Source organism: Pterocles gutturalis, unplaced genomic scaffold (assembly GCF_000699245.1).
Source record: "Pterocles gutturalis isolate BGI_N339 unplaced genomic scaffold, ASM69924v1 scaffold52130, whole genome shotgun sequence".
NCBI lineage: Eukaryota > Metazoa > Chordata > Aves > Pterocliformes > Pteroclidae > Pterocles > Pterocles gutturalis.
In genome coordinates this window covers 7,394-21,658 of record NW_010145305.1, presented here as the reverse complement: position 1 = coordinate 21,658, position 14,265 = coordinate 7,394, and the positions used below count along the sequence as shown (strand labels likewise).

Sequence of the window (14,265 nt, the reverse complement as noted above, 5' to 3'; positions counted from 1 at the left end):
GACCCCGACCTGGTGCTGCACAACTTGCTGCGGAACGCGCTGCTGGGCGTCAGCGGCGCCGGCCCGCCCCGCAGGAACACCGAGCTCGTCAAAGTCATGGGCCTCTCCAACTACCACTGCAAGCTCCTGGCCCCCATCCTGGCCCGCTACGGCATGGATAAGCAAACCGGCAAAGCCAAGCTTCTCACAGAGATGAACCAGGGAGACATCTTTGACTGCTCCATCTTGGGTGACCGCGCCTTCCTCATTGAGCCGGAGCACGTTGAAACCATCGGTTATGGAAAGGACCGCTCTGGCAGCCTCATCTACCTCCATGACACCCTGGAAGACATCAAGAAGGCCAACAACAGCCAGGAGTGCCTCATTCCTGTCCACGTGGATGGCGATGGCCACTGCCTCGTTCACGCAGTCTCGCGGGCACTTGTTGGCAGGGAACTGTTCTGGCATGCTCTGCGAGAGAATCTAAAGAAACATTTTGAGGAGAATCTGAGTCACTACAAGGCGCTTTTTCATGACTTTATTGATGCAGCAGAGTGGGAGGATATTATCAATGAATGTGACCCTTTGTTTGTTCCTCCAGAAGGTGTGCCAATGGGCCTTAGGAATATTCACATCTTTGGTCTGGCCAATGTGCTTCACCGGCCTATCATCCTATTAGACTCTTTGAGCGGAATGCGAAGCTCTGGAGATTATTCAGCTACGTTCCTCCCTGGTCTGATACCTCTAGAAAAATGCATGGGAAAAGATGGCATGTTGAACAAGCCGATCTGCATTGCGTGGAGTAGCTCAGGACGTAACCATTATATTCCTCTAGTTGGAATAAAAGGTGCTGCTTTACCTAAACTGCCTAGGAAGCTACTTCCTAAAGCCTGGGGAGTTCCTCAAGACCTCATCAAAAAGTACATCAAGTTAGAGGAGGATGGTGGCTGTGTTATTGGAGGAGACAGAAGTTTGCAAGATAAATACTTGTTGAGGCTCGTTGCTGCAATGGAGGAGGTTTTCATGAGTAAACATGGTATCCATCCCAGTCTTGTAGCTGATGTACATCAGTATTTTTACAGAAGGACTGGTGTAATAGGAGTCCAGCCTGAAGAAGTCACTGCAGCTGCCAAAAAAGCAGTGATGGACAACCGCCTTCACAGGTGCCTCATCTGCGGGGCCCTTTCAGAGCATCATGTTCCTCCTGAGTGGCTGGCTCCTGGGGGGAAACTCTATAACCTGGCAAAAAGTACCCATGGCCAACTAAGGCCGGACAAAAATTACAGTTTTCCCCTGAACAGTTTGGTGTGTTCTTACAACCCTGCAAAGGATGTTCTGGTACCTGACTACAGCCTGAGTAGTTTGACTGCTTGCAATTGGTGTCATGGTAACCTAGTGCGTCGTGTCAGAGAAGACGGATCTGTTTCATATTTGGATGGAGACAGAACTAATACTAGGTCTACAGGTGGCAAATGTGGCTGTGGATTCAAGCACTACTGGGAAGGGAAAGAATATGATAATCTCCCTGAAGCTTTTCCTATTACTCTAGAGTGGGGTGGAAGAGTGGTGAGAGAGACAGTCTACTGGTTCCAGTATGAAAGTGACACATCTCTGAACAGCAATGTGTATGACGTTGCCATGAAACTTGTTACCAAGCACTTCCCTGGTGAATTTGGTAGTGAGATTCTTGTTCAGAAAGTTGTCAACACAATATTGCATCAAACTGCCAAAAAGAATCCCGATGATTATACCCCTGTAAATATTGATGGTGCTCATGCCCAAAGAGCTGATGATGTACAGCAAGGACAAGAGATAGAGTCGCAACTTCCAACCAAAATTATTTTGACTGGACAGAAGACAAAAACTTTGCACAAGGAGGAGTTGAATATGAGCAAAGCTGAAAGAACTATTCAGCAGAACATTGCAGACCAAGCTTCCATAATGCAAAAACGGAAAAGTGAAAAATTGAAACAAGAGCATAAAGGGCAACCTAGGACTGCTTCTCCTGGGCCTGTCCGTGAGGGGCCATCATCTGCACCTGCTACACCAACAAAAGCCCCATATTCTCCAACATCTACAAAAGAAAAGAAAATAAGAATAACCACAAATGATGGGAGGCAGTCAATGCTTACCCTAAAGTGCACTACAACCTTCTTGGAACTACAGGAAAGCATAGCTAGAGAATTTAATATTCCTCCGTATTTGCAGTGTATTCGTTATGGCTTTCCTCCTAAAGAGCTTCTGCCTCCCAAAGAAGGCATGGAAAATGAGCCCATCCCTCTGCAGCATGGTGACAGGATTGCGATAGAAATCCTGAAAGGTAAGGAGGAAGGCAGGCAGTCTACTTCAGCACACTCAGCCCATGCCGTGAAGCATGAAGACATTGCTGTGACTAGTAAAATCTCATCAAAGGAACTGCAAGAGCAAGTCGATAAGGAAATGTATTCTCTCTGTCTTCTAGCAACACTAATGGGTAAGGCTGACTTCAAGTTATACTTAAAAATTTTTAAGTGGAAGATAATATTTTACAAACTGTAGTTAACATGCTTAATCTCTTTTTTTCTCCTTTCTGTAACTGTGGAGAAGGTTAGTTCTTTTATTCCTCTATTAGAAAACATTTAATATGCTGTCAGTGGTTCGTTGAGTGTCGTGACTTTTAAAAATGTGCACGACATACTTGTTCTTTCTTTGCTATAAAGTCCTCTTCTAAAAATTGCTGTTTAGAAGTTGTTGCATTTCCTCTTCTATTTGGTTTTTTCTGTTTCTCATTAGGCACATATCTGATGTGTATGTGCGTGAGCTACATGCTCCCTTTCCTTACATCTCCCTCAGTTTTCAGGAAATAAATTCAAAGCAGAGATGAGAAGGGGACGCTGAATGTCTCCTTCTTGGAAGTTTGAGGACCAATTGTCACCTTTGTAGTAGGATAAAGTCCTGGCATTTCTCCCTACAGGGACTTGTGTTGGTTTAGTCAACACAACGTTGTATCCTTAGCTAGTCTGCTAGTTTTGAGTGAAAAAATGGTCTTTTTAAAGTGCTGTGGAAAGTATTATTTCAGAATGCAAGCAGAGGAGAAACTGGAGGAAGCTAAACACAAATTTGAATCCCAAAGGTGGACATAGGGTTGCAAAGTGATGCTTACAGATTGTCAGTCATTTAAATCTGACTGTTAATAATTCAAGACAAAATAACTTTTTTCAGATGCTTGTGTTTTTTATTTTCATATTTGGACTCGGGAGACTTGGACCTTCATTTGTGTACTTTATTCATCAGGTTTCACAGTTCTTGCTGCTTACTGCCAGGAAGTAGAACAGTAATTATCATACATTTAGCTCTATGAACCAGTTAAACAGTCATGTTTACAGTTTTTTTTGTGGGAGCCTTCTCTTTTGCTGGAGGGATTTGGTGTGGCTAGAGCATGTGATGCTTTAGAAATGAAACTATTACATAATCACACAGTGGTATGTCAGAAGTTCATCATGCAGAACTTTGATTCTTTTCCAAGCTTGATTGTTTGCTTCTGTGTCTCTTGCAAGATAGTGTGCTGAATCACTAGCCACCTTGTCACACTGACATTTACACCACAGTTCCAAAGTGCAAAAAAAGGTTAGGTTTAAAAGCCGTCTTAATTTTGAGATGAAGCTTAAAAGAGTGCTTTCCTGTTTTCAAGAAATAGTCTTGAAAACATAGTTCCTGACTTACAAAAAATTCTGAGGTGCTTTAAAACTATCTCAGTGACTTCAGGGTTAAGGTGTCTCATTTTTTTACAAGTATGTATCTATAAACTGTGAGCTGATCTGGTATTCAAGAATCAATTTCTGTCTTTGACTCATTGCTGTTGGACTCTGCTTTCAAAGCACAGGGTAGAATAGAATTTACCTCACTCTTCTCTGACTGCATCCATTTTGCATTACTAATAGAAGTAAAAGTGTCAGCAAATTATAAACGAACCAGTTATAACAACTACTAGCTACTGAATAAGATGCTATTTTATATAATCTCTTTTCTCATCAGGGCTTAATTTTCCTTCAGAAATACTTGTGGGGAAAATCTAGACAGTTGACTACTTACAATTGTGATTTTCACTGGGGAAACAAACTCTAAGGAACTTCTTAAGTCCTTGCACTTAGGAGTGTTGGGGAGGCAGTTCCTCAAGGTGGTACAGTCAGCCTTTCTGGGACATGAAGCCTCAGTCTTTCTCAATTATGTTTCTGCAGTGCTAACAAACAGTGCTGCAAAGTTCTCAGAGTCAGCTTATCCTGCATACTCTTCCTGTAACTTTGTTCCACTAAAAGTATTCGTTTAATACTGTCAGATTAGAATGTGTAGAGGGGAGATGCTGCTTTGCCTGACACGCTTTGCCTTTATTTTTTCCCAATGCCATAGTGAAAGTGTGTGTCTTCAAACATCTATAACTATTAATTCAGGATGCTTAAAACCTTTTGTTTCATACAGGGTCTCCTGTAGGCTGACTTGATGCTTCTTTCATATTTCAGTTATTAGAATTTCTATTGTCTGGTCTCAGCTAGTTAACTTATTAAAATTTTAGACCATATTCTTTAATTTTTTTATATATATAGTTTTAAAATAAGCCTTGGTAAATTAGATGCTGTAATTTCTGGACTACTTAGCTTTACAAAATATAATGCATAATGTTTTCTCGCCTATTTTTGCTTATCTCAAAACAGAGAATTCTATAAGGAAATTACTAGAGGAATTTTAATTTTACATTAACATAGTTAAAATCAATTTGAAAATATTGTGTTTAAGATACACCCATTCAGCAGCGCTCTGGCTACATGCAAGACAAGTATGAATCTCTTTTGATTGGTTTGTTTTGCATTGATGAATTTGTCAGTGCACAAGAAATCAGAATAGCCAGGTTTAAATCAAATGTATTAATTGATACCAGGATTTGCTTGGATTTAAACAGCTTGTTTTTAAGCTAGCTGTAGTTCTCTGTAACCTGTGGTTATCAGCTGACTTTCAATTTGTTTTGCACTTCTGTGTGTCCTCTCTGCTGTATGAAGTGATGGTCTTGGGCTTCCACTGGCCAGGTTAGTCTGCACCTGCTCATTTTCAGCAGTGTATGAGGCACGCTTCTGGGTAGGATAGTCTTCATTTGTTGCCATACCTCAGTGTTGTAGGGCTGAGGTCTCATCTGAGGGAGTCTGTACTGGAGTGGAAATAGTGCAGAGAACATCATCTCTAACTAAATGATCACCCAAATTAACCTGTGGCCTGTAAACATCTTACTCCCATGGTAAACAAAACCAAAACAAACAGTAAAACCCAACTAGCAATAAAAATGTGCAAACCTCAAACGTAGTTCAGTTGAATCACACACACTGGTTCCTCTGATCTGGGAAAGTCCAGTTGTAATTGTGGGGTTTTTTTGGTGTTCCAATCTGAGATTTCTTTATCAAAGCAGCATAGTTCATTTGTATTTCTTTCAGTGGCTAACGCTTTTGTTTTGTGAGCCCTGCTCACAATACTTTTCTGCGTGTAGAACTGGTTAGTGTTGCATAAAAGGCTGTCTAAACAATGATGCTTCTCTGGTGCAAGGCTTGGAAAATCATGCCTGCAGTGAAAAGGGATTCTTTCCTTGGAGAATGCCACTAACGTCTAAAACTGGGCTGCTTCTAAAAGCCTGGTGGGTGTCTTGTGGAAGGGCAGGGAATCCTTCAAATAAGAATGGACTGCTAGACACAGCAGTAGAGGAGTCCTTAGCATGGAATCAGCCACTGTGTGGCTGCTGGCTGTGGCCTCCCCAGGGTTCAGTAGACTGATGACTGTATTCAATATTACTTATCAGTGTGTGGTTATTTTGATTCCTGTGGGCAGTATTTAAACCGTCAGGAAGGCTTCAGCTTGCTGCTGCTTGGGGTAAAATGAAGAGCCACAGCAGTGATGCTCTGAAGCCATTGTATATAGGGATGCGTATTTCAAAATGTAAATAAGAGGGATGCAGGGCAGGTGAACACCTTTTGAAATAGCAAAAATGTGAGAGTGTTATCGGCACTAATTGTCCTCTCTCCATGCAGCTGTTTGAAGAAGAGGGAAAGCAGTGTCAATAGTGGGGAGGAAAAGAGAATGCTCCTTTAAATTTTTTTTTTATTTTTTTTTGTTAGCGGATCAGTGAGAGCTGGAGGGGAGCTTCAAATTTATTAGCAGGTTAGTAGAGAGCAGTTATCAGGACAGGGTCAAAAGACAAGACCTCCGTCTTCAGTAGATCATGGAAAACAAGGAAGATGAGTAATTGGTTTTACTTGGATGTTCCTGCCAGGAACTGAAGGCCAAATCTGTGAGCTTGATATGCAAATGAATGCAATGAACCAGAGCATATATGGTTCAAGGGAATGCATTTTAAGTGAATCAGATTATGAAGATCTCTTGTCTTTGAAATGTCCAAAACCAAAAAACAATGAAGATGCACTGTACCTTTTCATAGAGAATGGGGACTTGAATTATTCAACACCTGAAGGGGAGAGGTGAGCAACAGAATCCTGGTGAGGGGACAGACGAGCAGGGGAGTGTACAGAGTCCTGTGCCTGTTGGGGAAGTGAAACAGAAAAGTTGGAACGTGGCTTGAAGGCTTTCAAAGCGTAACGTGGCACATAACACCACTGTCACGAGGGTGAAACATTTTCTCACCTGAGGTGGGCAGGAGAGTAGCCACAGTCACCTTGTGGGATATGCAGTAAAGAAAGGCTAGGAGAGATTTAGATGTGCCCTATACTCAGTATGTGTAAGCTATAAAAAAAAACCTTTTTACTTTTATTATTTTTTTCTTAACAGCAAGCAAAGACGTATCAGTCAGTAATATTTTACAGCCTCACATATTCCAGCTATCTATTCCAAGTAGTAAGTGCATTCAGTTAACTTCAGTTGATTATTTACATTCTCCAATTTTAATAGAAAATTGAGACACATGGTTATTGAGATTTCGATGCCTAGAGAAGGGTGCAATTTCTGTTTAAAGTATCTCAATATGTTCCTGAATGTTTGCTATAAAGTGGGAAAAACAATTTTTTTAAAAAAATGTATACACGCAGTGGTTGTTTCTGCATCAAGAAAATGGCATATATCAGTACTTTTTGTTTGCACTGCTCTGAGAGATAAATCACACGTCACTTCTCTGAAGCAGGTAAGTGGTTAGCAAAATGAGAGGGGTATAGGTAAAAATGCAGATCTGAACTGATGTAGCAGGTGCTGTTAGGTTGCTCATGTTCTGTCGCTGTAATACAATTTTTCTGTTCTTTATATCATTTTCCTTACATAGTCTAGTGTTTTGGTTTTTTTTTGTTTTTTTTTTTTTTTCTCTCAGTGGCATTTAAAGTTGTCACATTTCAATGCCATTTCTGGCATCTTTCAAAAATGCTAGTTACACAGGACTGCTGGGGCCTCACAGTCGGTGTTTTCTTTCTAACTCTCAAGAAAAGCAAGATACAGACACAGCTTCTACGCGGCTGCCTGTATGGATGTTTGTATCTCAGCTACAGTATAAAGTCAGCTGTCTGGCAGCTGTGAAATTGAGATCTGGTTTTTGAGAAGGTGTAGGGACATAGAATTGAAGTTTTAATGTGCAAGGGTATGTGCTTGAATCTTGGAAGTACCTTAGTCATTTCCTAGTTTTATGTTGAATGCATGGGTAAGAGGGGAATGGAGACTTGTGTATAGGGCCTGGCAAAGAACCAGAAGCTTGGATCAAATCAAATTTGGGAACCTTTGTACTAGAACATGTAGGATGTTTGACTGCAGATGGTGGTATGTTTTCCTGAAAATTTCTCAATGAACTGGGCTATTGTTCTGTAAATTTGCAATAAAAATTCGGATTCTTAATTGCATAGAAGAGAGTGAGGATTCAGCTTTTAATTCAAGGAGTTAAATTTTCAGCCATTGTCTGTAATGCTAAAATATGACTGTTTAATTCTAATAATCGTGTTTGATTTTTACAGGAGAAGATGTTTGGTCTTACGCAAAGGGGCTTCCTCAATTGTTTCAGCAGGGTGGAGTATTCTACAGCATAATGAAGAAAACCACAGGTATTTTTTGTTTTTATCCCCTCCTTCCTCTGTTTTCAAATCTTTAAAATTGTAAGTTGGTATTGAGTCACTTGTAAGCATAAATATATTTTTGTTTTATTAGCATGGTACATTTTCATTTTCATAATATTTTAGAACTCCTAATGCTCCCTCAGAGAGCCTAAGACTAGGGAATCTGACTAAGACTAGTTCATTCAACTTAAATCTCTTATTTTCTGAGATTTTCTCTACAACCATATGTCCCCATTTAAGCTTCCTAAATTGTACAACTTCAGTAAGTCAAGTGATTATTCTTATTTTTTTCCTGGAAAGAGCAAACAAAGAGAAGATCATAGGACCTATTTCTGTTATACTTTAGAACACTTACTGGATAAGCAGTTCATCTTTCTAGTGTCCTTCTTGGTAGAAATGTTATACAAGGGGTACTGCATGTTTTAAATTTAAATGGTGGGCTAAATTTGTGCTTCATATTCCTAAGATTGCTATTCAAAAGCAAAGCTATCCATCCCCTTCTTGTGTTGATAAATGTCACGTCTTGGACTATGTGCAGAATAAGCAAGCAAGTAGTTAAGAGTATATTTGATTTTTAGACGGCTTTACAAATACTACCTACAAGGAATAATACCTGTTTCTTTAGACAAGAAAGTACTATTCAGTTATTTTCTCTTAAAGTTTATTTTCTTATTGAAGCGTTTGCATTCGTAGTTTAGCTCTTGTGGTTTAATCTATAATAATGATTCCTTTGCTGCTTTCTTACTGCTTGATTTCTTCTCAGGCAGTTTTATCAACCTTAATGTAATCTTGATTATTTCTGGAAACAGGTATTTTGCCATGTAATTTCTGTTCTGTTTGCAGTAATTAAAATGCGTGGTATACTTGATGCCCACTACCTCTCGCTGAATTACTAGCCTGGGTAATAGAATTAGCATGCAAGTGTCTTGCAGCAGATCTGTTTCCTTTTAGGTTTCTTTCTTTTACTATTCTTGTACAGCAAAGAGCAAATACTGGGGTATTTTTTTGTGGCAAGTGAATTAGGTTAAGTGGTGCCTGATGGAAAGGACATTTTGGACCAATTAATGACTAGCCAGAGTTGAGAACCTGAAATGAATCTGGGGGATTTTAACCCAGCTGGTCATTAACTCACAGAAAATGCCTGACTTGAAAGTCATTTTTGCCAACTGACAATGTAAGAACTAAGGCTGTGGAAGATGATATTCTGTATTTGAACACTATTGCATTCCTGTGCCTTGGTAGGTAGAATTACTGTTCCAGCATTAACATACTTGTATGATTTAAACATTTTATGAACAGCTAAATTTCCACATTAAACAATTACAGTGTGCAACAAATTTTTTTTTTTCACTTAAATAAGCTTCTTACTTATTTGTAATATTTTAGTTACTGTAATAATGCAGCTGCTATACTGGACATTTGGAACAAAGCTTTCTGTCAAGTGTAGGTACTGTTAATAGTTTGAAATTTGATTGAGTAGATCTTGTTTAAGATCTTATTTTGAATTTTCAGGATTGCAATTTCAGATGCAGTTTTAGTCTATCATAGGAGCTGTTACAGCTCTCTTGCAAATGAAGGTTGGGCTGGTAAATTACGTAGTTAAAATATGTTCTTCAGGCTAAGTTAGAGGGATAGGTGTTTAGTCTGTATATGTTTTGGCTCTTTGGTTATTGGTTCCCATAGAAAGGAGCTAGCTGTCTGTAGTTCTGAAAATCTCATCTGTGGATTCTCTGCAGCTGTATAAGTGTGTGAATCAGAAGCTGTGGAGGATGAGTGAGATTGGTTGGTTCATCAGTATAAAAGCAGTTTAATAACATTTCAAATTATTTGAGTGACCTTTTTCATTGATGCCCGGCATACTTGTTTTGGCTGCATTGTCTTTGATAACACAGAAATAGGATTTGCTTGTTGTAATTCTTCTCTTCTGCATAATTTCTGGTGTTTTTCTTCAAGAATTTTGAGAGAATGAGGGAAAATCCCATTAATTTACCTATTCCTGGCACTTTTTAAAAAGGTTTTTTTTTTTTTTTAATTGTAGCTCTCCTTGCATAGCTGCCAGAACTGAAGAGAGTTGTTGCAGACAATTTTTCATTTGCTGATAGCTTTTAACTTGCAGAAGGCTGTCATCACTAAAGTGATACCTTACTGGTTTTAATACAACCTGTATGGGACAGAGATGAAAGAGTCAATTTGTATTTTATGATTGTAAACTGGAAAACCGAATGTTGCCCATTTTTCCCATTTTAAACAGAGCAGCTCCAGAACTTAAATTTATCTAGTGGACTCTCAGTTTTATCAGATTGGTCAAATTGTAAGTGGGACAGTGAAACAAATGGCAGATCAAAAATGTTATGCTGTGTGTTTGTTTTGTAAAGGTTAATAGTTATCATCTCCAGGACTACTAAGCATAGTAAGCTTGAAATACTTTTGTTTATCTAGCAACACTTCCTCTCTGAGAAGACAAATAGCAATTTTGAAATTCCTCAGGCTTAGCAGCAGTTGTACACTGTGAAATTCTACTACAATTGTAACTAATATGGAAGTGGTCTTAAATAGTAGCTCTCCAGACAGTAATTTGAAATGTGCTCTTTGGCAGTTTTCTGTGTTGCTGCTTTTGTTTGTTTTTGTGTGGTTTTGGGGTGGAGTGGTGGTAGTGATTGGGGTTTGGCTTGCTTTGTGTTACTGCAAGCATATACTGTTTAACTTCTGTTGTATTAGAACTGCAAGTCTCAGCAAGGTGGTTATTTTATCGAGTAATACTACGGTCCTGTCTCTTTGTTAGAATCACTATAAAAGGCAGCAGCATTTTAGGAGTATGCTGTGGTTGCTGTCATATGGCATACAAGCCTAAATGGTTTTTCCCCCACAGTAGTAAGTGTCAGTGTGTTTGTTTTTACATTCTTCATGCAGTAAGTTTCAATACAATAATTACCATGTATTCAGAACATGTGTTAAAATATGTTAACACTTTGAATAACTTTTTTTATCTTTATAGGTTTGGCTGATGGCAAGCACTGTACTTTTCCACATCTGCCTGGTAAAAACTTTGTGTACAATGCAGCTGAAGACAGATTAGAGCTGTGTGTGGATGCTGCTGGGCACTTTCCTGTTGGTCCTGATGTTGAAGAGTTGGTTAAAGAGGCCTTAAGTCAAGTGCGAGCAGAAGCTACTTCAAGAAGCAGGGAAGCAAGTCCTTCACATGGAATGCTGAAGCTGGGTAGTGGTGGAGTAGTGAAAAAGAAATCTGAACAACTACATAACATAACTGCATTTCAAGGAAAGGGCCATTCCCTAGGAACTGCATCTAGTAGTCAACAACATGATCAAAGAGCCAGGGAAACACCACTTCTAAGAAAGCATAGTACAGAAACGGACTTCAGTCCTTCTGCTAAAATTGAGCCTTCTGTATTCACAACTTCTTCTGGTGACAGTGAGCTTATCCGAATTGCTCCAGGAGTTGTGACAATGAGAGACAGCAGGCAGCTTGACCCAACTTTGATTGAGGCACAGAGAAAAAAGTTGCAGGAAATGGTCTCTTCTATTCAGGCTTCCATGGATAGACATTTGCGGGATCAGAACACAGAGCAGTCAGCATCAGTTGATCTATCTCAAAGAAAAGTAGAGGCAGTGAGTTCAACTGCTAAAACTGGGAGCTTTCAGGCTGGCTTACCCGAATCACTTTCTGCACCAGCTGGTACTGAACACTTGAATACTGAATCAACTGATGGTAACATGGTGAATTCTGTGGGAACAACATTTCCTGCAAGGTCTAAAGCACAAAAGGGAAATTGTGTTGAGGAGCTTGAGGAAATGGATAGTCAAGATGCAGGAATCACTAATGCAACTGAGCCAATGGATCACTCTTGATAGGTTAAAGTCTAATAAGGATAGAAGAAATTACTGCTCAAATATAGTGTTTATTGGCTGGGCCACGCAAAGTGATTAGCTATTAAATCTTGTATGTATGTCAAAGATTATATCATCTTATTCAGTGCATGATAAGCGTGTGATTGGCAATAGCTTTCAATATTACCATACTGCTGCCCAGGCTGGCTCTGTTAACCTGTAAATTAGTTATTAGGAAATGCACTGAGATGAGTATCTGCTGTAAATGTGGGTTCTTGAAAATTCTTTGTAATTTTTAATTCCTTGAAAGTCTTAAAATGTAAGCCCATGCAAGGTTCTTACCATGCTACAAGGTCACTGGAAAGGCTAGAACAGGCAAAACTAGAAACATGACAAAGTGAATCCTGTCCCACGTACCTAATTCCACTAAAAATACACTATAAACAGGAATTATACATAAATTTCAAAAAGCAGCTGAAACTAAACTTTTGCTAAATTTGATAATGCAGCATATACAGTACTTTAATTACCTTGTGCTGGCACTCCCTCCGATTTAAAAACTTTTTCATTCATACAGCTGTATACACTTGTCAGAAATCTTGGAATAAGTGTAACTTTACTAAACTCTTTAATTTCTGCATATTGTCAGTTTAAGCAAGTTAGAAAAAATGCTACTTAGTGTATGATGAAGATAAAGTGAATGTGGTGTGGTTATGCATTGCTGTCTGAGCCAACACAGCCATTTTGGTGCTCTGTTACTAAGTGATAGCATGTTTTTATTTCTTCCCAAATACCGAGCTGGTAAGATGTTGTGCAACTTTTAATACAACAACAGGAGAGAAGTTGGCAATTGCAAGAAACAACAAATGTTCAATGGCAAATCCATTTATTTTAAAATACTTTGATTAGTAATTGGTTAGTAATGTCAAATAACTGTTGTCCTCTTCAGAGCAAATTAACAATTTATTGTGAGGAAATGACTCTGTAACATACATTATCCTAAAGTGTTCAGTGATAATTGAGCTTTTGGAAACTCACTGTGTACTCCATGGAAACAAGGAATACATGCTGTTTCAGTGTCTATAAAGACTACCCACCTCTATTAGCCTCACTTGAGTTTGTGATGCAGATTTCCTTGCATCAGTGAAAATATAGCTGATATCCACTTAAGTAGCGTGTTCATCAGAACCGCAGTGCTAGTTTTTAAGAAGCAGCCATTGTGCTTGCTCCCTAAGGATGGAATGTGTATCTGATACTGCACTTTGCTTTCTATCTTCATAGTCATATTTAAGTGCACTATTGTTGCTTCCTCTAATGGTAAAATAACATTGAATGGATGAAAAATGTTAATACAGCTTCAGAGGAATTAAGAGCATTTGGATATTGAAGTCTGTGTTTGTGCACATGTGGATTTTTACCAGTTCACAAATGTTGTTTGTATTGTATATGTTTATATTCAGAAAAGTCTCCTCACTTTTTGCATTTCTAATCACTTAAACAGTTCTAAGCATTAGTATGATAAAATGTCCTGTGAGGGAGGATTTATTTTTTGTATGTAAAAATTAACTGAAGCAAGTCACTTAATGAGTAGCCCCTGTTTTGTCAAAGTAAATTAAAATGCCTCTCTTGGTTAACTTTTTATGTAGAGGTAATAAATATTTTATGACTTAGTACAGTACTTATAGGTAAAAAATAAGAATCACCTTTTCACAAATAAATGACAAATTTTGAGATCTCAAATTGCTAACCTGGAAGTTAGCAATTTGCAAGCTTGGAATGTATGAAGTAATTTGGCTCACCAGAACTGACCTTGCTGACGCACTGATTAACTGGCAGGGCTTATTCAATGAGAAACAGGATGCACATGCAGCAGCTGGAAGCCTGCCATGACTTCTGAAAACATTTAGTCTCCCATGAATCAGTCTAGCTGTCTGAAGGCTACTTCTATATAGAAAATGTTGAGTAGACGCTTATGCTTTGTCACAGTGTGAGGTTTAGGAAAGTATAGCAGTGGCATGGTCCTGGGAAGAAGTTTTAAGTCAGGAGGGGCTGAGGGGGAGGAATCTCCTGGATCTCTTGCATTTTAGACAAGGTAACTGTCACTTAGACGTTTTTAACCTTTTCTTTGGAAAGAGAAGTCTTCCTCGGGCGAAAAAATATGGACAGAGTATATGAGAGAATTTTAAGTTTGAAATAAATTGAAATATTAATTGCACATAATCCTTATTTCAAGGGAAGATGCTTACTTCTTTCATGCCTTTCTGGTAAGACTACAGAAGTTTGTGTGCCTTTTACTGTGTAAAGAGGAAGGCTTGGTTTAATTTTGACACACTTCCCATTTCAGCAGTAATTTGATGTTTTCCTTCTTATCTAAATAGAAGTA

The 14,265-nt window shown here is 38.9% G+C and overlaps 1 protein-coding gene across 1 annotated transcript; it reads left to right on the top strand.

The window, feature by feature from the left end:
- Positions 1–3: 3 nt before the first annotated feature.
- Positions 4–12,533, top strand: VCPIP1 (valosin containing protein (p97)/p47 complex interacting protein 1; the record flags this gene model as incomplete). The annotated part of the gene is made up of 3 exons (XM_010085326.1): positions 4–2,452; positions 7,938–8,024; positions 11,032–12,533. Coding segments are annotated over 3 exons (3,408 nt in total), but the record flags the coding sequence as incomplete, so codon positions are not given.
- Positions 12,534–14,265: the final 1,732 nt, after the last annotated feature.